This window comes from Elephantulus edwardii, unplaced genomic scaffold, assembly GCF_000299155.1.
Source record: "Elephantulus edwardii isolate Elephantulus edwardi_28Jun2011 unplaced genomic scaffold, EleEdw1.0 scaffold00020, whole genome shotgun sequence".
Lineage (NCBI taxonomy): Eukaryota > Metazoa > Chordata > Mammalia > Macroscelidea > Macroscelididae > Elephantulus > Elephantulus edwardii.
Genome location: NW_006399770.1, coordinates 18392297 through 18417590, shown reverse-complemented (window position 1 = coordinate 18417590; position 25294 = coordinate 18392297). Strand labels below are relative to the sequence as shown.

General features: G+C 34.8%; 1 protein-coding gene across 4 annotated transcripts in view; it reads left to right on the top strand.

Annotated features, from left to right (window-relative positions):
- Positions 1 to 25294, top strand: part of COL11A1 (collagen, type XI, alpha 1) — a 380126-nt gene that overhangs the window by 345568 nt on the left and 9264 nt on the right. For all 4 annotated transcript variants that reach the window (XM_006882457.1, XM_006882455.1, XM_006882458.1 and 1 more), the window contains 7 exons: positions 9483 to 9536; positions 10450 to 10557; positions 11196 to 11249; positions 11359 to 11394; positions 11489 to 11542; positions 14250 to 14499; positions 24213 to 24325. In XM_006882457.1, coding sequence (XP_006882519.1) covers positions 9483 to 9536; positions 10450 to 10557; positions 11196 to 11249; positions 11359 to 11394; positions 11489 to 11542; positions 14250 to 14499; positions 24213 to 24325 — 669 coding nt within the window. The remainder of the gene's footprint in view (positions 1 to 9482; positions 9537 to 10449; positions 10558 to 11195; positions 11250 to 11358; positions 11395 to 11488; positions 11543 to 14249; positions 14500 to 24212; positions 24326 to 25294) is intronic.

Genomic DNA, 25294 nt, shown 5'->3' with positions numbered 1-25294 from the left:
TGAACAGTATCCTATCCTACATCATTACGCTTGAGCCTATTGTAGTCACTATGCAGTACATCTTTTAAATAAATGTGTGTGTACCTGAAAAAAAGAAAAGTATTTATCTAATGAATTTCAAATGTACTATCTAATTCTGGCTTGCAAAAGTTAGTATTTTTATGATATCAACATTTTGCACATATATTTTTTTTTATTTTTTTTAAATTTTATTATTTTGTGTGTGTGTGTACCGTCAAATTGGATATGACTAGTACAGGAGGAGAGGATCTGATGGATTTGAACTGTGTGCTTTCAGGATTGCAGTGCAGCTTCTTGCCACTAGGCCACCAGAGCTCCCTTACATGTGTATATTTTACAGTTGTTTTTGTTGTTGTTGATTGCCATCAAGTCTAGCATGACTCATAGCTACCCCATGATCAAAGGTCTAAAGCTCTTCCAAAACCATCACCATTTATCAATATTCATAGAGTTTCTAGAGGTATGCTGTTTAGGAAGTGGATACTACTCCTCCTTCCAAGAATCTGTAGTATAGATGGCAATCTCAATAGGTTTATTGCATTTTCTTTCTCTAGGCATAAAGAATAAAGAGAAAGAAAACATTGGAAATATAAAGTTACAGTGAATCAGAATCAAATGATTCCTACAATTTGGAGGTCATCTGTAAATGCAATTTTACATTTAGGCAAATGTAAATATATAGTTATAAAGGTGAACAACTCAAATCCTTTTAGGCAAAGTAAAATTACAAAAATCAGAATTGAGTAATTCAGGTCCCATTTTTTTTCTTTAGGCATATTTTAAGGGGGTATCACTTATAATGTGAGTACATTATAATTGTACTTTCAGTTGTTCTTGATGTTCAGTGATGTCTAATTTCAATGAAGATGCTGTTTAGTCCCCATAAAGTAAGTGAAGCAGATAGAGGATTTTCAGAATGCCTTTTGAAGCAGTTTAAACAATTTTTCCAATGAAATAAATATTTTTATGCTTTTGTTTTATATCCTTGGAGAGGGACATCGTGCTTGTGAGGGTGGAGGGACAGTGCAGGAGGGGAAGACCCTCTATGAGGTAGATTGATTCAGTGATTAGGGTAATGGGAGTGGGTGTATCAGAGACAGTGAGACTGGCACAGGACAGAGCAGGGTTTAGGGCTGTTGTGTATAGGATCATTATGAGTCGCGGTGACCCGACAACACATAGCAACAACAACATTTCTGGAAAATAAAAGGGCAAGTAGTATATCAACTCTGGAGCCAAATTTTCTGGATTCTCTTATAAACCCACCGTTAAACTTACTGAATTTTAGCAAAAGTATTCAATTTCTTTATTTTCTAGTTCTTCAGTTATAAAATGTGCATATTAATTCTATCTATCTTATTGAACTTTATGGCATTTAAATGTGCTAAATAGGGATAGCAGCAGTGGCATCCACTTCCTAAAAATCATACCTCTGGAAACTATGAGCTTTGATAAATGATGAGAGTTATAGAAAGGCTTCAGAACTTTTGTTCATAGAGTTGCCATGAGTCATGCTCAACTTGATGGCAATCAACAACAACCCATAACATTCTTATTTTGACTCATTTAGTATCTTAAAGCCTTTAGAGTATTGCTTGACACATAGAAGACACCTTATATCCCCAAAAGCCATTGGTACTGAGTAGATTCTGATTCGTAACAGCCCTCCACTGAGTCTAAGAAAAAAAGGGGAGCACCACAACAAGATAAAGGTAAATAATCCAATTGAAAAATGGGCACAGGATATGAACAGACACTTCACTGAAGAAGACATTCAGATGGCCAACAAGCACATGAAGAAATGTTCAAAATCCCTAGCTCTAAGAGAGATGCAAATCAAAACAACTATGAGATATCATCTCACCCCAGTAAGAATAGCAAAATTTAACAGAACAGCAAACAACAAATGCTGGCAAGGTTGTGGAGAGACTGGTACCTTTATTCACTTTTGGTGGGAGTGTAAAATGGTGCAACCACTGTGGAAGGTGGTATGGTGCTTTCTCAAAAAGTTGCAAATAGAGATACTATTTGACCCAGCAACTCCACTACTGAGAATATACCCCAAAGAGACCATAACTGACATCCAAGCAGATATATGCACACCCATGTTTATTGCAGCTTTGTTCACAATAGCAAGGAGTTGGAAACAACCCAGGTGCCCATCAACAAACGAATGGCTAGAGAATCTGTGGTATATTCACACAATGGAATACTATGCTGCATTGAAAAACAAGGAACTCATGCAAAATGGGTGAGCCTGGAGGACATTATGCTGAGTGAAATATCTCAGTCACAAAAGGACAAATATTGTATGGTGCCACTGCTGTAAAATGGGACTGATATCAGGGTGGGGGTAAGACTGAGAAAAACTAGATAAATTGTGTATACTGCACTGAAACAGATGAGGGACTGAATAATTTAAAAGCGATGTATGATAGGGTATTATGGTTATCACAAGAGTCCACAATTAAGGTTGCATAGTGGAATGTATTTGGGGCCGTGGGCGGGGTGCAGGGGGATTGTGTACCAGGGAGGGAGTCTTTCTTTTACTTTTGAAAGAAAGGAGCGAACTAGGGGACGGGGGCTTGGGGGGAGAAGGCTGGGCGGATAGAGAAGTGCAGCAATGAATGAATGGAAATCCAAATTCTCTGTAAATGTTCATTAAAATTATTTAAGAAAAAAAGGGGCTGCGCCTCTGAGAAACTGTTAGATTTGAATTGCCAGCCTTTCAGTTAGTAACCAACATATACTTAGTATGCCACCAGGACATCTTGGGCATCACATAAGCACTCACTAAATTAATATATTAAATATTAAGAAATATAGAAAAACAAAATAAACTGTTCCTTGTTTAAGGGAAAATAATTATCATCCCAATTTACTCATGCGTACTATCAATAGAAGTGTGAGAAAGGAAAAGGATAGATGATGTAAGTATTGTGCTGGAGTTCAGCAGAGGGAAGTTGGGTCGGCACCTAAGAGGATATATATCTCTTTTGTAGAGTCTTCACTGATTGGAAGCTTTTTAAAATACTATAGAAGTGAAAAAGAAGCTTATATTGGATAAAAAGTGGGAGACAAAGTGAATAATAGTTTAAATAGTGTAAAAAAGAGTATAAAATCTAACATAAGTATTTGGTTAATCTTTGAAATGTATCCATATGAATTTTATCTGAATAAAATTATCTCCCTGTTGTATTTCCCCTCATTAACTTATTAAACTATTTTCAAAAATACCTGTCAGCTGTCTACCCCATATAGAATCTGTTCATAATTTACTGTTAACATTCTACTGCTAAGATAAAACTACAGAAATATTTATCCCTCTATTTTTAAATAGTATTTAGCTATTTAGTATAAACAACTTACAGGTCCTCTTCTCTCCAAACTGGGGTGGGGGGGGAAGATATTGAACTCTGACAGGACAGCCATTACTCATATAGATCATAGTTTAGCAATTTGCTAAGGACTTTTAGAAGATAAATTTTTGGAGTGAAATAGATGTTTTAAAACTTGTAAAATAACATCTGTTTGGTGTCTACTTATTCTATATTATTAAATCTATTAGAGTTTATATAAAACCTGTCTTTTTAAAATAATATAAAAAATAATTGAGTAAAATTTTTTGCAAAGCAGAAACCCCTATGTTATTGGAATGTATTGCATAAACCCTAACAGTCCAATAAAGTTATTTGAAATAGAAGGAATCAGCTGTTCCTTGAGCTATTAGACATCCTTGTCTTTGGAACTAATATTCATCACCTGTGATTGATGACGTCCAAGGCTGCGTTCATAGGTGGCAGAGATTGAGAGTCAAAGAAGGGGCTATATTTTTTTTACATATTTTTTTATTGATTTTCCTATAATAATACCTTTAAAGTATGTTTCATTCATATACATTGTTTTATACAATCTTTCATTTACATTGTCTTTCATACAATCATTCATATACATTCTATTTTATATTATTTATTTATACTATTTTATTTGTGAAATTAAAATACATTTATTTTCCACAACATAGCCTTCCCATTTCCCTTATCTCTCCACCTATCAAATTTTACAACCCCATGATTAATCTCCCTCAGATACACACATCCTCACCCCTCTGCTTCAACTCACCCCTGACCTTAGATCCTCATACATATTCTACAATAATAGTTTTATAGAATATTTGTCCTTGCGGGAATCAGTTAGTTCACTTAGTATAATGCTCTTCAGTAGCTCCCAAGGTGGGTAATAATTTACAAAATCCTTGCTCCTGCATGCTGCATAGTATTTCATTGTGTGATGACCATTCTTTATCAATCCATTCAATTGTGTTTGGACATCTGGCCTATTTCCATGTTCTTGCAATAGTGAGTAATGCTGCTATGAACTTTGGTGTACATGTCTCCATTTGTGCCTCAGTTCTCATTTTCTCTGGGTATTTTCTAATCAGTGGTATACTTGGGTCATATGGAATTTCTATGTTTAGCTTTTTGAGGAAGCATCAAACTGTCTTCCAGGGTAGTTGTAACATTTTACAATATATTGTTGTTGTTAATTGAGCTTAGTTGAGGTTGACTCATAGTGCCTGTATGAATGAAAGATCCAATGTCTTTCCATAGCTATCATTGTTTTTCCAAGTTCATAGAGTTTGCAGAGGCATGTGGTTTAGAAAGTGGATGCCACTCCTGCTTCTAAAACTTTTTTTTCAACTAGGAGCTGCACCAAACAATGTCTAAAATGGGAAACCATTATTGTACAATCTAGGTGGCTATAATTTAAGGCTTTTCCTTCAAGTGCTTTGACCAGCTTCTAGCTCAAATTTATTATTGTTACCCTTTATCATTCGGGCATCAGTCTGAACCATTGCATAAGACTGTAAGGAAATTTCCAATAGTGAGATAGTACACTTCTCCTATCAGCCAGCTTATTAAAATATTAAAAATAAAATATTTCTCATATTTAATGATAAAAATAATTTAATTGTATATGCATTGATTCACTGTGCCTCACTCTTTCTTTCCCCTATAGCTATCTTTTTTTTTTTTTTTTTACTTTTCCTGACCCTCCAGAGAGTCTTCAGAGAGAGTAAATTGCACAAAGGAGATACATTATGAGGATAGATAGACTCTCAATATGGAGCAAACATAAATAGTTTGTATGGAAAGCTGAAGAAAATCTAACTACAATAATAATATTATATAAAGGATATAATTAGATTTTTTTCTGATAAGATAGCAAGTGTGAAATAAGATTAAGAACATTTTTTAAAATACTAAAGAGTAACTGTGGCTATATAGTTGCCACTGCTACAAAGACTTACTGTGGTTTAATAGTTTTACATTATTTAATATTTTATTTAATGAATTTTAGTATTAAACTTTCTCATTTTTAGCCTTGCAGATATTTTTATTTAAAAATATCTTATGATGTACCTAAAAAAGGTTCAATATTTAATTTTAATCAGGCTTACATTAGCAATATTTTACAATCCTTCTATTAAGAGACGAATAAGTAAAATACTTAAACATTATTTTTCAAACCATGAAAAAGTAGGTTAGACTACTAAAATGATGTTTCATTTTTTTAAATGTCTTACTTTAAAGAAGATTTAGATGCTTAGCATTTCTTGATAATTAAATTGAGTTAAACAACAAAGAATTTGCTTTTCACCAAATTAAACAGTATTTCCTAATTTTACATTCTAAATAGCATGTAGATTCTGCAGTTTCTTTAAAGTTTAATACATTAGAGTTTTGAGATGCGTATCAAAGCAAATATTCTCTAAAGTATAATACTGCAGGGGAAAATGGTTGATTGTATATTCTAGACACTTAAGAATGTATCATCCCTGTTTTCCTTTTCAGTTTATTACTTATGAATTATGTATTTCCCTAGAGATTTTCAATTTATAATATCCTTAAGAGGAAATATAAAATACATATCCTAAACTTGGGATAACATTTTTATATGCAGAGTTGATGCTTTTGGTCTCTTTCAGGTTCAGAATGTTATTTATAACTACTATCAATATTATAACTTGGCCAACTTATTTTTTTCAACTGATGAAAGCAATAAGAAACTAAGTCAGTTTGGCAAATTCCTTCTTAAATATAGTGCATAAAATCCTGAAATATTTTTAGCTTAGATGAATTAAAACCCATTTTCTTTAACTCATTCATGAATAATACATATTGAGACAATAATGGAATGCATTACAAAACAATGTTTATATATATTTCTCATTAGGTCTCAGTAATTAGATTCCTCAGTCTGTCTGTATTTGTTTCTTTCCTTGTCATTTTTGTTGCATTATTGAATGGGAAAGGAAAGTTTATAGCTGTTTGTAAAATATATAAAAATATAATGATAATACTAATTATCATTTATATTATGCTTCACTCTTTATGCAGTGCTTTCATCTGTCTAGTTTCTCTTTTAAAACATTATGTCAGCTATTATTATTAAAATACTTTTGTTGTTAAAGCTCAGATATTGTGAGTCACTTATCCAAGACTTGAGGACTTTAGAGAGTGAATTAATAATGGAAATAAATATTGATGTCCTGTAAACACATTCCTTATCATTTCTCTCACAGCAAAAAATCTGTGTCGTATGTATGAGATAGGTGAATGTGAAATCAATATATAAGAAAGAAAAAAGACTCATCTTTTTAAATAGCTTCATCATTTTAAGCTATAGAATATGTTTCTTTTTAATAGCTATATATCAGTCATGCCCTGGAATCGAACCAGAAGATTGATGTTTTGAGCCTACTCAGTTGCTCTGTGGATAAAAGACCTGATTATTTCCTTCTATAAAACTGCAGCCAGGAAAACCCTCTGGGTGGTTCCAGTGCATAACTAGGAGTCAAAATGTGTTGAAACTGATTGGTACCTAATCACAGAAACAGCTTTGTGACAGCCACAAGTTTAAAAAGTTTCCTTTCTTAGGGAGGTGCAGTGCCATATCCAAGGCATATAGACAAATCCACCAGCTTCTCCATGGGCGAACAATGGGCAGTCTCCTCCCAAGCGATTTACAGACTCTGAAAACCCACTGAAGGCTCAGCTATGAGTCAGTTCTACTTAAAGGCACATAACAAAAACAGTGCCATACCAGGGAGAGGAGGAGAAAAATAAAAACAAAAAACCAAGCCAGACACCAAACCATTGTGGAAATAGAATTTAAATAATTCAATCAATGTAATTCAAATTCATAGAGAAACCAAATGAGTAATTTTGCCTTAGTTAGATTTCTCAGTGCCTTATGTTTTTTGATTTTGACCTACATGTGGGTCCTAATTATCATGACCTTAATTTCATGAACCAAATACTTAAAAATTTTCTATTAGTGTGATTAAACTTTCTATCAGAGTCTCTGTTGCAGTGTAGTTAAAGGATAGATTCCTTGGTAATTAATATATAAAATTAAGCTATTTAAATAGAGATGGTTTGCATAAAAAGGTAAATTGTTTTATTATTAAATCTATAAATAATTTAGACCAAAATCCAGCTAAAGAATTATGACCAAAAACACCATCGAGGTAGATGGCATTCTTTTCTTTTACTTTGGAAACAAAATTAATGTTTTCAATGCTCACAGCAGCAACAGTTCATTCACTGTAATCGAACGACTGTGACTCATGATGAACCACCCTTGAGTGTCTGAGGCTGTAAAGCCCAATAGGAAGAGACTAATCAGCTTTCTTCCAAGGAGTCTATGGTGTGCTTTACTAGTCAGTAGCATGGCATTTTTTTAGCATGGCTTTTGAGTTGGCGGTGCTATCCTTTATATTATGCCATCAGAGCTCTACTACTTAGTACAAGATTTTTTAAGCTCATGACATTTTGTGCAGAGAATTCAGTCATTACTTGGGAGGAGGCACTACATAGACATAAATAATCTGGAAAAAAAGAATTTTAAGTTGAATATTTTATAACACAATTAAAGAAGATAATAGTATACAGGTATCTGTTTTAGTGGAAGGAACTTTGGTCCAAATCATTAAATTAGTTCAAATTCTTGCTTTTTCACTGATATTCTTTGCGATCTCACAAAGTTTAAAGTTTGTGGACATCTGCTCCATTAAAAATAAGAGAAATAATGTCACATTTGGTAATTCCCCGAGTCTTTCTACTGCCAAATGAAGACATCTATAGCAGGAATAGCTTATCTAATTATCTTGACAATGACTATCACATAGAAATCTAATCAGTATGTCCCCTTAACTTTTTATTAGTATCTTTGATTTTTGGGTATTCATATGGGATTAATTAGGATAAATAAAATCAACAAATTCATATATTATAGAATATATAATGATTACTGTTGGACTAGTGCATAACATATCAGTTCATTTTAAGTTGACATTTGAGAACCACCAACCAATTTCTGAGAGAAAGATTGAGGGTCTCCTACCATAGTGATTTACAGCCTATGGGAAACCATTGACATTTACCAAAGTTCATAGGGTTTCCATAAGCATGACTCTAAGGACTCTGGTGATTTAGTCCACAGGGAGTTGCACCTTAACACAAAGATCACACTTATCTGGTTGCTCAAATCCAGCATCATCTCCCAGGAAGAAAGATGGAGAATTGAATCTTGACTGATTTAAAGCTTCAAAGAGATGGCTATGAGCTTGTACTGACTCAGTGGCATTAAGATTTCAGTTTGACATGGACTTTTATGTGATAGAAATACTTTTAATTTGGAATCAGATACCTGACTTTGAAGTCCAAATTTTCCACAAAGCCCAGTGAGCTAGTATCTTACAAATAAAATGTATGCAAGTAGATACTTCTTCTGGATTGTTAGAAATATAGAAAAGAGTTATCAAAATAATTTTGTAGATTAACAGACATGCTATAAATCTATGCTATCAATGCAATTATTCTGTACTCTAAATATTTTTCTTTACAAAAGTCATAATGAAAGCTTTATAATGAAATAATAGTCTATTCTTCATAATGAAAGTTATATCAAGTGAGAAAAATCCAAGTCAGAATTCAGAAAATGGTTATAATCTAGCAAAATTACAAGATCCTAGTTTAAAATAATTTATAAAGAAGTTATATTACTATTCTGCAGAATACTCAGGAAAAAAAGAAGTAGTTGTTTTTTATGTGTCATCAAGTCCTCTGCGGCATCATGCAGTATGGGTCTTGAAAAAAATTCTTATTCAAATGCAAAAAAAAAAGATTATCAAAATTGTTGTTTTAATTTTTTGTGTAACAATCAAAATTTAGTTCTCAAAAGTTTACTGACATTAACAATAAAAATTATTTTTTCATGATTGCAACCTTTTACAGCTTTGCCATGAAAATATTTGATAAAGTACAATGTGAAACTTTTTTCTTCCAAGATTTATATAGTTAAAAATCCACTCTTTATAATTCAAGATCTGTTAGTAGCATTGGGACATTTTAACTCAAACCTGAATTATGTATTCACTTTATCCTTGTATTTAGGGACCTCCTGGTTTACCTGGTCTCAAAGGTGATCCTGGTTCCAAGGGTGAGAAGGTGAGGAAAAAAGAACATATTTTTACAAGTTTTTTATTCTAATTGTGGAGGCAAGGTTTGGTACATATTCTATTCACTCAAAAGGAAATTTGGAATACCCTTTACAGTCTAACCATTGAAGAATCTGCCAGTCTTCAGATTCTCAGATGCATTTAAGAAGAAAAAATAATGAAAAGTTATAGTGAGAAATGTACCAGAATTCCATGTTGTACCTTCACACTGTCCCCTTGTAAGAACCATATGAATAAAGTATATCATTTCACTTAAAAATCTTTATAGAAGTGAATAGACGAGGTAATTATAGCACTATTTTATGCTTTATGTGAACAGTTTTTTTAAAAATTAGCCAGAAATATAAATAGTAATTTTCCAGAATATATACTAAAGCCTACAAAACAATTAAAGAAAATTGGTTTTATACACCATGGTCTTAATATTGTTTGGACTATTTTTAAGTCCCCACATGATATTTAAAGTTTGCAGTGTCTTCAAAGACTAGAAATTATTCCACATAAAATGAGATGCTTATTAAAGTAATGAATTCTGGGTATAATCTTTGGCAATATTATTCGTTGTCTTTGTTATTCTCTCAGTTGACAAAATTCCTTTCAAGTAATTGAATTTTAGGAGATTACAGTTTTTAAATGTATTCCATTATATAATACACCTTAGCTTTACTGAAAGTGTGCCTTAATTTAATTAGTAAATTATATTGCTTGAAGGAGTAAGAAGTTCTTATGTATACCTTCCATTCAGAAAAATATTCCATTTTAAACTATTCTTTATCTACAGAATTTAATGTAAAATATTTGATAATTTGAATTTGGTAACGTAGCTGTAACTCCCACAGACCATACATACCATCACAGCTCCTTCTAATACAGTACTAAACTTCTTTTCCTACCTCCCAAAGGGACATCCTGGTTTAATTGGCCTGATAGGTCCTCCTGGAGAACAAGGTGAAAAGGGTGACAGAGGACTCCCTGGAACTCAAGGTTCTCCTGGAGCAAAGGGAGATGGAGTGAGTAAAGATATTAATAGTTTTCCTATTCCTTTCCAGTCTCTTTCTCTCTCTTCCTTTACCTCCTCCTTCCGCATCTCTCTCTCTCTCTGTCTCTCTCTCTCTCTCTCCCTCTCTCTAGCTTTTTTCTCTCTCTAGCTTTTTTCTCTCTCTAGCTTTTTTCTCTCTCTAGCTTTTTTCTCTCTCCTCTCTCAATTTTCCTTTATACATGACAAAGAAATTTATAGCATCTTTAGCCTAATCTGCTAGAATGCATGAAGTTTTTTAAAAAAATCTTTGTTTAACCTCAGAGTAAGTAACTTTAAATAAGATTGATGTTAGAAATGATAAAAATTTCAGTTCAATAATTAATTGTGCAAATGTTTATTGAATCCTGACCATTTACAAATTATCATTTAGATGGATATAGGGATATAAAAATATGTGAAAAAAATTTATGGCCTGGGAACAAAGGAAATGAAAAAAATTCAGGTCATCTTGCAATTTTATTGCTAAAATTCTCAGTCGTAAGACTTCAGACCATCACGAAATTTTCCTACCTCTCTAAACTACATACCATGTATTGTTATTTTCTACATTACATTAAGATAGAGTATCAGAGGATAATTTTTTATTATTTATTATTTATTTTTATTTAGGGTCTTCCTGGCTCTCCTGGTCCCTTAGGCCCACCTGGACCTCCAGGTTTACCAGTAAGTACTATTTAAAATCCTGTAAGATAGGATTCATTTACAAATACACCAAAAAAAAAAAAAACATTTGCAAGATTTTTGTCCATGCTTTTACTTTTCTGTTTTCTAGGGTCCTCAAGGTCCAAAGGGTAACAAAGGCTCTACTGTGAGTACTTGCCTCTTTGACATTTTGGGGTTTTGGTGATATTCATAAACTTTAGCGATAATTTATGTCACCTTCCTTTTTCTCTTTCTAACAGGGTCCTGCTGGCCAGAAGGGTGATAGTGGTCCCCCTGGGCCTCCTGGACCTCCAGTAAGTACAACAATATTTTGAACTACAGAGGCTACATTAAAGGATGTTGGGTGCTGATATTCTAGGAAGTGGTAACTCATCAATGAAGTAATTAAGTCTATATACAAATGCTTGTCCTTGAAACAATTTCAATCCTTTAAATATAAAAATATCTTAAATATATATTATGATAAAGTGATTTCCTTTTTAGTTTTTTAGAAAATAATAATTTTTGGTGCTATACTTTAATGAAATCTGATAACATGGCCCAAAATACAGTTCTTTTTGACACTAAGAAAAAAGACAATAGTTCATATGCTTGACATTTTATCCCAATGCAAATAATAATAATAAACAATGGTAGCTACTATTTGTTGTTTTTGTTGCTATTATTTTGTGCTGCTGAGTCAGAACCATCTCATACTAACCCATGATTGAGCTTTAAGAGACTGTATACTGCACCCAAGAAAATTGCCCATCTTTCTCCTATGGAGAACTGGTGATTCAACCCCCCATCCCTTTTTTCAAGGGTTGACACTGCAACTCGTTATGCGTTAGATCATCAGAGTTCCTTAGCTACTATTTACTAATACTATTATTTTCGAGGCTTCAGTGATTACCCAACTGCTAAATCATAGTTTGCAAATGAAAATCTATGATAAATGAAAGTTTAATACATTTCTGTTACAAGAGCCCTGGTGGGGTAACATGTTGCATGTCTGACAGAAAATCAAAAGGTAGACATTGCAAATTTACCATCCTTTCCAAGGAACAAAGGTGTGCAGTCTCCTCCTATAAAGAATGAAAGCACTGCATAATCAAGAGAGGGTCACTGTGGGAGAGAACAAATTCAAAAGTAGTGGGTTCATTGTACAAAAACACAATTTCAATTACCTCTCTCACCCAAGTGTATTTGATGTTTATATTGTTTTTAAGTTAGTACATTTTAAAGATCGATGTTGTAATCATTTGAAATAAATTCCTACACGTATGTTGTTGTTATATGCCTGTTGAGTCAGAATTGACCCATAGCTGACCTTCAGAGGGTTTTCTAAGGCAATCGCACATAAATCGCAAACTGCAAGTAAATCGCACAGAAGATAGCCCATCTTTCTCCTGTGGAGCAGCTAGTGGATTCAAATCATGTGCCTTAGTAATTGCAGTGCAGTTTCTTGCTACTAGGCCACCAGAATGTTCCTTCTGTATGTGTGGCTATATATTTATTATACCCTTATTTATACTCTTTGTACCATTATATGCTCTTCCCTTCCTCAGAGACTTAAAAATCTAGTTCCAATGATAGGGCAAACAAATGAGGACTAATTAATAACAAAATAACTTATTTAATATATGCCACATAAATCTGTGCTTCATAACTTGTATGTTATAGTGAGCATCGAGTAGAATTTACCCATACCTGACCCTCCAGCAGGTTTGCAGAGGCAATAAATAGCAAAAGAGAGGATTGCCCGTCTCCCTCCCTTGGAACAGCTGATGGATTTGAAATGCATACCTGTTCACTGGCAGCAGAGCTCCTCACTCTAACCGACTAGAACACTCTATTACTTATATGGATAATCAGTAATTAGTTGTCATATAGTAGATTCTAACTCACAGAATATGTGCCAAAGAAGAACTGTGCTCCATAGGATGTTCCGTCACTGATTTGTTATTGTTGGCAGCTGTAGATACTTACCACTTGACTACCAAGAAACTCATTGGTATAGATAGGAACTATAGGATTAGTTTCCACCTCAATTCTCCCCCTAAATTTGTTTTAAATTTTAAAAAATTCTATACACAAGCACACAATTGTTATATGTATATAAATGTTATAATTTTTTATATAAATATGCTATATATAGCACAAATATATTTGGAAGCAGGAGTGGCATCCACTTTCTAACCTAATGCCTCTGGAAACTCTATGAACTTTGGTAAATGACGATAGTTATAGAAAGGCTTCAGGTCTTTTTTTCATAGGGTTGCTATGAGTCATGCTCAACTCTATGGCAATCAACAACAACAAGAATTTAAATATATACCAACATAAAATACTGCTTTTTTACAAATTGAAGGTCTGTGGAAACACTACGTCAAGTAACTCTTTCTTAGTCATTTGTCTGGCAATGTGTGCTGACTTCACGTCTCTCTCATTTTGCTAATTCTGACAATATTTCAAACTTTTTCACAATGTTATTGTACCCTTAATAGACTGTAGCTTAATGTAAGCACAGCTTTCACATGCACTGGGATACCAAAGATTTTATAAATTCATGTGACTTGCTTTTATTGTGATAATTGCTTTGCTGTGGTGATGCAGAACTGAACCCACAATATCTTCAAGGTCTACTTGCATAGATATAAAGAAGAGCCCTAGTCATCTAGTAGTTAAAGTGCTAACCAAAACATCAGCGGGTTAAACCTGCCAGGTTGTCTGTAGGTTGAAGATGTGGTGGTTTGCTTTTATAAAGATTACAATCCTTGTAACACTATAGGTCTATTGTGCTGTGTCTTAGGCATGAGTCAGCCTTGACCCAACAGCAGTGGGTTGGATTCGTGTACAAATAAATAGAATCGGACATGTTTGTTTTGCAGATGTTATGGAAAAACTAAAACCCAAACCAACTCTAGTTTCTATAGCATGTAATAAATCGGAACTGCTAATATCTGCAGGAAGTTTTGTGCTCCTGAAACAAGTTCACATAAATTATTATCTCTTTTACAGGGCCCACCTGGTGAAGTAATCCAACCTTTACCAATCTTGTCACCCAAAAAAACAAGAAGACATACTGAAAGCATGCAAGCAGATGCAGGCGACAATATTCTTGATTATTCAGATGGAATGGAAGAAATATTTGGTTCCCTCAATTCTCTGAAACAAGACATTGAGCATATGAAGTTTCCAATGGGCACACAAAGTAATCCAGCCCGAACTTGCAAAGATCTGCAACTCAGCCATCCTGACTTCCCAGACGGTACGTGAATAATACATAATAAAGCAAGTACACAGAGTTTCTATGTTCCTAAGGTGCATTGTGAGCTCATTAATTCAACTTAAATCTTTAATGTAATCTCTAACTAAAAAGAAAGCAAATGATTATTGATTCTAGCTTTGGAGATGAAAAATGTTCATATTTGTGGTGCCAAATTAGTGATTTGCTTTGGAACACTATGTCTGTTAAAGAATAATTCTATGAGTTATAGAAATATTATTTTTGTATTAATATTGCAAGCACATTTTTATGTAGTAATAACAATCATAGAATGTGTATCACATATGCACACATATGATTCTTAGTATAGTGGTATTATTTATACCCTAATTTATTTTAAGTTGATATGATCAAGATCCTATGATGATGAAGGAAGAGTTCAAGCTGCTCTGAAGGAACTGGCAAAAAAACAAAACAAAACCAACCCAGGAATTGGTGGAATACCAACTGACATGTTTCAACAAACACATGCTGCCCTGGACATGCTCACCAAGTTGTGCCAAGAAATCTGGAGGACAAACACCTGAACAACTGACTGTAAAGATCTGTACTTACTCCCTTTCCAAAAAAAGGTGACCCAACAGTGTGGGAATATTCAAACAATATAATTAATATCACATGCAAGCAAAATCCTGATGAGAATCCAAACATGACTGGAACAACACATCAAAAGATAATTCCCAGATGTTCAGGCTGGGTGAGAATAGGCAATGGCACTAGGAACATTATAGCCAATGTCAGATGGATCATAGCTGAAATCAGAGTATGTCAAGAGGAATAACTGTCTGTGCTTCATTGACTATGCAGAGGTGTTTAACTGTGTAGATTACAGCAATCTGTGGTTGATTTTGAGAAGAATGGGAATCCCAGAACACTTGACTGTGTTTACGTGAAACCTATACTTGGACCCAGAGGCAGTCATAAGAACAAAGCAAGGAAACACTGCATGGTAAAAAAATCAGGAAAAGTGTATGCCAGGGATGCATCCTATCTCGACACCTTTTCATTATAAGGAACAGATCCAAGAAACTCTATGAGTAGGAAAGTGGCGTTAGGATTGGAGTGAGACTCATCAACAACCTGGACTATTCAGATAACAACCTTCACTGTGAAAACTGAGGAGGACCTGAGGCATTTGCTAAAGAAGGTCAAGGACTGCAGCCATCAGTATTGATTGAAGCTCAACATCAAGAAAACAAAGGTTCTCACCAGTGGGTTGATTGGCAGCATCCTGATAGATGGTGAAGAAATTGAGATTGTAACAACTTCAGCTCATTTGGCTACATAATCAACACTCTTGGTACCAATAGCCAAGAAATCAAAAGTTGTCTGCTGTCAGGGAGCTTTCCAGAGTACTGAAGAACAACAGTGTCACTCTGGAGACTAAGTTGCGCCTGATCCAGGCCATTACTTGCTATGAATGAGAGAGCTGGACAGTGACTAAGGATGATAGAAGAAGAATTAATGTACTTTGAATTTTAGTGTTGAAAAAAGGATTGAGTATACCATGGACTGGTAGGAGAAAAAACAAGTACTTCTTGGAGACATAAATCCAAGGATCTCCTTGATGGCAAGGATTTTGAAGCTCTGTCTCACATACTTTGGGTATGTTACCAGGAGGAACCATCCCTTGAAGAGAGATATCATCTTGGAAGGGTGGAGGGACAGTGTGAGAGAGGAAGGCCTTGAATGAGATGGATTGACTCAGTGACTAGGGTAAGTGGGTTAAGTGTGTCAGAGACAATGAAACTGGCTCAAAGTAGAGCAGGGTTCAGAGCTGTTGTTCCTAGGGTTGTTATGAGTTGCAGTCAACTTGATAACACATAACAAAATAACTAAAAACTTGTTAATCTGTTGTTCATAATGTCTCTTTGTTAGTCACAGCTAACTCAATGGTACCTAACAGTAAAACTGTTAAATTAAACTGCATAGCTAATTCATATTTGGTCAGTCAGTTTGATAGTTATGTGCAAACAGAATATTTTAAAGCTTGGAATAAGTTGTAGCAAAAATTTACTTCTTTTGTTGGTCAGGAAAACCTGGAACAATAGTAAAGCATCTACTAAGTGCAAAAGGAGTGGATGCAACATGAGGGTGGCTGTGTATGACATACACTAGCTGAATAAAGGGGAACTATCCCCATCAATAATATCCATAGTCTCAAACAAATAGCTGCTTGGTCAGACACACCACCCTTCATGGTCCTGCACCTATTTTTACCAATCATTAGGTTTAATATTTGTTGTTGACACACAAACTTTACTCATAGGTGTGGCAATCCCAAGAATGAGGTTTTATTAGGTAAATAGGTTGATGTGTGAGAAGACAAAGAATATCTCACAATGTAATTCCAAGTTTACTCCAGGAGTCTCAAGCTGGATTAACAAGGCAAAACACAATTCCTCAATTAGTGAAAAGTCTTAGTTTCAGTTCAGTGGCACCTCAGTCTTACAGCAAGGTTTGCCTCAGAGCCAATGTAAGTAAGCTTCTTCATCAACCATCCAGCAAAGAATACCTTTACCTGTGGCAACCACAAAGGCAAGAAGTCTCAGGTTACACAATGCTACACTCTCTCCACAATTTCTCCATGACTGTCATCACTAAAGTCTTACTGTAGTGTGGAAAGCACTCTTTCTCTCATATAGTAGTCCCACAGCTATTGATGATCTGCAAAACTATGTGTCTGCAGTTAAGGTAGTTGGAGACCAGTGGGGTTTAATGTAATGACAAGAAAAGCCAACTTTAAAGCAAACACTGCACTTAATATTTATAATATAATCATTTAATTAATAGTTTTTATTTGATGACATACCCAATTACAAAATGGGCAAAAACATGGAAATAATTTTTACAGAGGAAGATTTCTCATGGCAAACAGAAACATGAAGAAATGCTCCAGATCACTGACAATAAGAGAGATGCAAATAAAAACTACAGTGAGGTACTATCTCACTCCAATAACAGTGGCAAAGTTTAACAGGGCAGCAGGTAATAAATGTTGGAGAGGATGTGGCAAGATATGAACTATTATACATTGTTTTTGGGATTGTAAAATAGTACAACCATTCTGGAAGGCAGTAACACACTTCCTCAAAAAGCTGAACGTAGAATTTCCAAATGAGCCAGTTATTCCACTAATTAGAATATACCTTGAGAAAATGAGAACTGAGGCACAAACAGACTTGTACACCAATGTTCATAGTAGCATTATTCACCAACACAAGAACATGGAAACGGCCAAAATGTCCAAGCAAAAAATGAAAACATTGAAAAATTATGGTACATTCAGATAATGGAATACACGGCATGCAGGAGAAAAGATTTTATAAATTATTACCTAACTTGGGAGGGACTGAAGAGCATTAAACTGCATGAACTCAGTCCCCCAAGGGCAAGGATTGTATAAACCCACTATTGTAAAATGAGTATAAGTATCCAAGGTGGGAGGGGAAGGGTGGAAGCAGATGGATGAGGATATGCAGGGGGAGGGGAATTAATCATGGAGTTGTACAATTTGATAGATGCGAGAGTGAGGGAAATTGAAAGAATCCATTCTCTAAAACAATGTATTTTTTTGTGTGTAAATAAACTAGTATTACAAAAAAAAAATAAAAAAGGAAACCAGTTTACATACCCTAACTTAATTAACTAAACTAACATAATTAATGAACTAGAAAAAGAGATATATTAATCTAATTTGAATTCTCCCCATTTATGAGGCAATATGCTGTCAATTATATGGCAAATGTTAAATTTGAAGTATAAACAGCACAGAGGAGACTCTTTAATGAATTTAAGAAATAGACACATTAAAGGAAGGATATCATAAAAGTTTCTTGTCTTAACGATATATTGCTTTGTGAAACAATTACTAAAACTCAACTCAAAGACAGTATGTGGTATGTTGTAGTTGTTGTTGTTAAGTGCCATAGGGTCATAGATGACCCATAGTGACTCTATGAATGAGAGTCTTGAATGCAAAACTTTCATCTTTTCTCTAAGTTCACAATTTCTGGAACTTTTTTGAAGGTGGATGCCATTCCTGCTTCCAGCTGTGATAGGCTAGTGGATGTTACTCTCTAACACTTCACTAAGAAGAATAAAAAAACAGATGACCCTGTTAAGAGTTTGTGGTGATCAATCCTGTGTAAAACATCTTACTACAGACATGACAATTTTCCCTTCTCTGCTATATATTTGACCACAAAAGCAGTCCAGAATAACTTCTCGAGATAATATTAGCATGTCTAGACATATTATTATTCATGTTTTTTAAAGTATTGATATATTTTTTTAAAATTATTCCTGATTTTATATGAATTAATATAAAATAACTGAATTAAGTTATTTGTGAGAAGAACCTTCCTTTTAACTAGGATTTTATATGCAAAACATTTAGGTGATTTAGTTTGCATCTGTACCAATTTCTCCCTTCATCGTTTTTGTTATATACCATCATAAAACCGCTCTGAAACCTGCCCTATCCTGAACCATTCTTACTGACTCTGAAACACCTACCCCCATTACCACATTTACTGTGTCAGTTCATCTCATCTGGGATCTTTCTTTCTTAAATTGTCAGTCCATCCTTCCAAGCATGATGTTTTTCTCCAGAGACCAGTCCCTTCTGGCCACATCAGCAAAGTACGTGAAGCCAAGCTTCAAAATCCTAGCCACCATGAACAAACCTGATTTCATTCTCTACAAGACAGGCCTGTTTGTTTTCTTGGCAGTCCATGGTATGTTCAACACCCTTTGCCAGCACCACAATGCAAAGGTGTTGATTCTTCTTCTATCACCCTTAGTCATTGTACACCTCTCTGATGCATAGCAAGTAATTGCGAAGAACATGACCTAAATCAGGAACACCTTAGTCTCTAGACTGACATTTTTGCTTCTCAGTAAACTGGAGAGGTCCCTGATTATGGATTTTCCTAGTGCAATTTGTCTTTTGATTTCCTGACTTCTGGTGCCATGAGTGTAGGTTGTGGAGCTGAGCAACCTGCAATTGTTAACCACTTCAATCTCTTCTCCATCTGTTATGGTGCTGTCAACTGGCACAGTGGTAAGAATATTTGTGTTCTAATTAATGAGCTTCAATCTATATTGAAGACTATAGTCATTCATTTTCTGCAGCAAGTGCTTCAAGTCTCCCTCAGTTTCTCAAGCAAGTCTGTGTCATCTTCATATCACGAGTTGTTGATGAACCTTCATCCAATTCTGATGTCACATTCCTCCTCATAATGTCTAGCCTCTCAAATTACCTGTTCCATGTATAAATTGAGAAGGTTTAGAGACAGGAAACCCCCCCTGACACCTTTCCTGATTTTGAACCATGTAGTGTTTCCTTGCTCTGTTCTGAGGACTGCTTTCTGATCTGAGTATAGGTTTAGAATGAACACAATCAAGTGTTCTGGGATTCCCATTCTCGTCAAGGTTAGCCACAGTTTGTTGTGGTACACACAGTCAAATGTCTAGTCAATGCAACAGAGATGGGCATTCCTTCAGCCAAGGTCCACCTGACACTGGCAATAATATCTCTAGTGCCATGACTTATTCTAAACACACCTTGTATTTCTGGTCATACTCTGTCAACGTATGTTCCAGTTGTTTTTGGATAATCTTCAGAAGGATTTTGCTTGCAAGTAGTATTAGTGATATCATTCTATAATTTGCACATTCTGTCGGGTCACTTTTTTGTAGAGTGAGAGTAAATATGGAACTCTTCCAGTTAGTTGGCCAGGTAGTTGTTCTCCAGATATTTTTTTTTTGGCACAACTGGTGAGCATGTCCAGGGAAGCATGTGTTTGTTGAAATATGTCAAGTGTTATTCCATCAATTCCTGCAGCCTTGGTTTTTGCTAATTTTTTCAGAACAGCTTGAATTTTCTCTATTGCAGAATCTAAATATACTTGGTCAATCAGCAAATGTTTGTTGAGCTTACGGGGAATTCACAATAGAGTACAAAGCATATTATTTGACTACATGACTTGAGTCTAAAACATCTGACCTCAATAATAAATTGAAAAAAACAAGATAAATTATGGCAGTGTGTTAAATTATAAAACAGAAACTAATTAACTGGAACCGGAGCACGAAGAAAATTATGAGTTTTTATAATAATTAAGTTCGCCAAGATTATACATAGTTCTCAGTAGTTTAGAATGTAGTAACTTAGTTTCATTAACTAATGTGTCAATTATTAATAATTCTTTATTCATTAGAAAGTACTAGACACTACTCCTCATGCAAATATTAATAAATCAAGACGGGAATAATGCCTTAAGACTGCTTAGATTTAATGGTAGTTCTTATTGCTGTTGTCTGCTGCCAAGTTTGAACTGATCCATGGCTGACTCTCCCATGGGTTTTAAGAAGTACTTAATACCAAGAGGGAAATTGTCCATTTTTTCTTCTGTGTAGCAGCTAGTAGATTTGAACTAATGTCTTTGGAATTACAGTGCAGCTTCTTGTCACTAGGCCACAACAGCTCTCCTCAATCTAATGGTAGAAACTGAAAAAAAAAAAAACCCAAAAAACTAATTAAAGATGTGAATAATACCATTTTATGACAAATAGTACTAAATAAAATATAGATTTAGGTAATTAAAAGAAAATTCTAAATAAATTAAACAATATTGTTGTTGTTGTGACATGCTGTTCTGTTGCTTGCAACTTATAGTGACCCTATGTGCAACAGATCTGAGCCCTGCTTTACCTTGAGCCAACATTATTGTCTCTGATATACCTAACCCAATCCCCCAGTCACTGAGTCAATCCATCTCATCCAGGGTCTTCCACTCTTGTGCTCTCCCACCACCCTTCCAAGTATGACATCCCTTTCCAAGTAGTGGTCTCTCCTTGCAACATTCCCAAAGTATGTCAGATGAAGCTTCAGAACCCTTGCCTTCAAGCAGCAGCCTGGTTTCACCCTCTCCAGGACAAACTTGTTTGTTCTCCTAGCAGTCCATTGTATATTCATTACTCTTCTTCAGCACCACAACTCAAGCAGAGAGTATAGAGAAATGTCTATCTGCGCTTCATTGACTATGCAAAGGCATTTGACTGTGTGGATCACAACAAACTGGCTGACTCTGGGAAAAATGGGAATCCCAGAACACATGATTGTGCTTATGAGACACCTATACTATGAGCAGGAGGCAGTAATCACAACAGAACAAGGAAACACTGTATTGTTCAAAATCAAGAAAGGTGTACACCAGGGATGTGCCCATATCCATACCTTTTCAATCTCTATGAAGAACAGAATATCCAGCAGGCTGGGCTCTATGAGGATCAATGTGGCATCAAGATTGGAGAAAGACTCGTCAACAGCCTGCACTATGCAGATGACTACGACCTTGCTTGTTGAAACTGAGAAGGACCTGAACCTTTTACATCAGAAGTTCAAAGCCTGCAACCTTCAATATGGATTGAAGCTCAACATCAGGAAAGCAAATATTTTCACCGCTGGTATGAGCTGCAGCAGCATGATAGATGTTGAAGATATTGAGATTGTAACAGCTTCAGTTTTCATGGCTCCAACAATCAACACTCTTGGTACCATCAAAAGGCAAATTACATTGGGAAAGTTGTCTGTCAAAGAGCTCTCCAGAGTGCTGAAGAACAACGATGTCAGTTTGATGCACCTGATCCAGGTCTTGGTCTTTGCATTTACTGGCTATGACTCAGAAGGCTGAACAATGACAGAAGAATTGACACTTTACATCTGTGGTGCATAAATTAAATGCATGTTTATAATTGAGGAGGTGATATTTAGCCTGAAACCTTAAGGAGATAACCAGTTGTGCAAGAATGAGGGTGGGAGAAGCCAGGCTGGGATTATGAGGCATTTTCAAAACTTTGAAGATGGAAAAATCTTACAAAGGAACTGAGAGTTAATCACCATAGTTCAACAATAAAGAATAAAATAAAATAATGATTTGAAATTATTTATAAGTAAAAGAAATGGACACGGAAGTCTATTCAGGAAGCCAAAGACTATCCTGGTGAAAATATAATGGTGGATGAAAATATCAGTGTGTAAATACATATTGGAGCTATATGAGAGATGCTATATTGAATATATTATGTATGGTAATATATACAGCAAGTCAGAACAAATAGCTATCTAGCAGGTTTCCCAACGCTATAGATCACTCAGGAGGAGATTGCCCATATTTCTCCCATAAAGCAGCTGATGGATTTAAACCACATGCCTTTGGGTTTGCAGTGTAACTCCTTACCATTGGATTAGACTTCAAATTATTTAATAGTTCGAGTACACTGACATTAGATACTTAAAGGTTTCAGTACTAATCACTTTAAATTGTTAAAAGTCCATTACCCATAGATTGATATAATTCAATTTGTATGTGAACTGAAATGGCAGCATGAAAAACTAAAAGAGAAGCAAAGTTATTTTTACATGTATATCAGTTATATATCCCAGTAACTCTCATTAATGGAAATAATATCATCAGTCATGTAAAGAAAAATCGTGTTTATGTTTCTCCCACTGCTTAACATATTTACTCATCTTACATCAGATTAACAAACATGATCATTCATTTAATAAAATATATTCTGCAGTATTTCAGTAATTACATTAAGAACAGACTAAAAAACAGTATAATAAATAGATCTTTCTGAAACTTAGCTCAGAAATAACTGTTTACTAGGAGAAAAAAGTTTTGTAATATGTAATGCTAAAGTATATTTTCACTTTTATTGTTACAGATGAAGAAACAAAGAGAAAATATTTTGTTATTATGCTCAGATTAGTTAAATTGTAAATACTATATATAGTATTTGAAGTCAAATATATCTAATTCCTACATGCATATATTACATATAGATAGAAGAGAAAGTTAGTATTTGAATTTCTATGCTCAATTTTTTGAGGAAATGCCAAACTGCCTTCAAGAGTGGTTATATCAGTTTACAGTTCCACAAGCAGTGTATGAGAGTTCCTACTTCTCTACATCCTCTCCAACATTTATTAATTGCTGTCCTGTTAAACTTTGCCACTACTACTGCTACTGAGATGGTATCTAGTTGTAGTTGTGATTTGCATATCTTTTGTTGCCAGTGATTTTGAGCATTTCTTTGTGTGTCTGCTGGCCATCTGAATGTCTTCCTCTATAAAAGACATTTCCATATCATTTGCCCATTTTTTAATTGGCCTATTAGTCTTTTTCTTGTAGAGGCCGTGTGAGATTCTGTTAACTTTTGATAGGAAACCCTTGTCTGAGATGGTATTGCCACATTTTCCCCCCATTCAGTAGGCTTTTATTTCACCCTATTGGAAAAAAGTTTTTGATGAGCACAGGGATTTAGTCTTTAGAAGGTCCCATTCATCAATTTTATCCACTGCAGATTGTACATTTATGGCTGTATTTGAAGAGGCAAAATTTAAATTGAAATGTGAGGGAAGTGAACCTATTAAGTATGAAATTGGTACCTAAGGAGAAAGAGTAAAGGGTAATAGCTTATGAGCAGATGAAAATAGAGTCATTTATTCATTTTCTTAGCAGTTAGGGTATTCCACTCTTCCCAATAGCATTGAATTATTTGTGTGGAGAAAAAAATTATTAATATTCATTTTTACTTATTTTCTCTTTTTTAATAAAATTTATTATTTACTATGTTTTAAAAAATAACTTTTCAAATAACTTATGTATTCTACCTTTTAGGTGAATATTGGATTGATCCTAACCAAGGCTGCTCAGGAGATTCCTTCAAAGTTTACTGTAATTTCACGTCTGGTGGAGAAACCTGTATTTATCCAGACAAAAAATCTGAAGGTGTAAGTACCAGTCTGTTGTGGTGGCAACTGTTGACAGTTCCTGCGATGTTTTTGCAATATTGAACTAAACAGAAAATTATACTGTCATATTTTCATTTATCTGCTTTTCTTACAGGGTAATTAGAGCATTTCATTTGCATAAACATGAATAAGACACCAAAGTGATGCACAGTGTTAACAAATACTCCTCTCCTTTATTTTTTCTTACACAGATGTATTCTTTGTACACCTGCTTGCTCTCTAGAATTCTGTGGCTTTCAATGACACAGTGCAGCTGACTCTCAAATTTTGGTATCATTCTGACATTCTTCCTGTGACTGTGACAGTGAGTTTGAGTGTGACAGAAATTGTGAGGATGGCATAAGACAGGACAGGGAGTAGATCTATTGTTCATAGGTTCACGATGGATTGTACTTAACTCAACAGCACCTAGCTACAACATGGCATTCTTCAGTCCAGTTTCCACATGATAGAATATATAGTTGTCTATTATACATTTAAAATACACCATTTTAAAAGAAGTAATATTTTATATATAATTCTTTTTTAAATCTACCTGTTTTTTAAAATTTTTCCTACCTATACTTGATCAGGAAGCAGTCCTCAGAACAGAGCAGGGAAACACTTCATGGTTCAAATCATGAAGGAAGTGCATCAAGAATGTGTCCTGTCTCCATATCTTTTCAGTCTATATGCAGAAAAGATCACTCGGAGGCTGGACTTTATGAGGAGGAATGTGGCATCAGAATGGGAGGAAGACTCATCAACAACCCACGTTAGACAGATGACACAACCTTGCTTTGCTGAAACTTCAGAAGACCTGAAGCTCTTGCTGCAGAAGGTCCAAGACCATAGTCTTCAATATGGGTTGAAGCTCAACATCCAGAAGACAAAAATTGTCACCACTGGACCAACTGGTACCATGATGGATGGCGAAGAGATTGAGGTTGTTAACTGTTACGGCTTCCT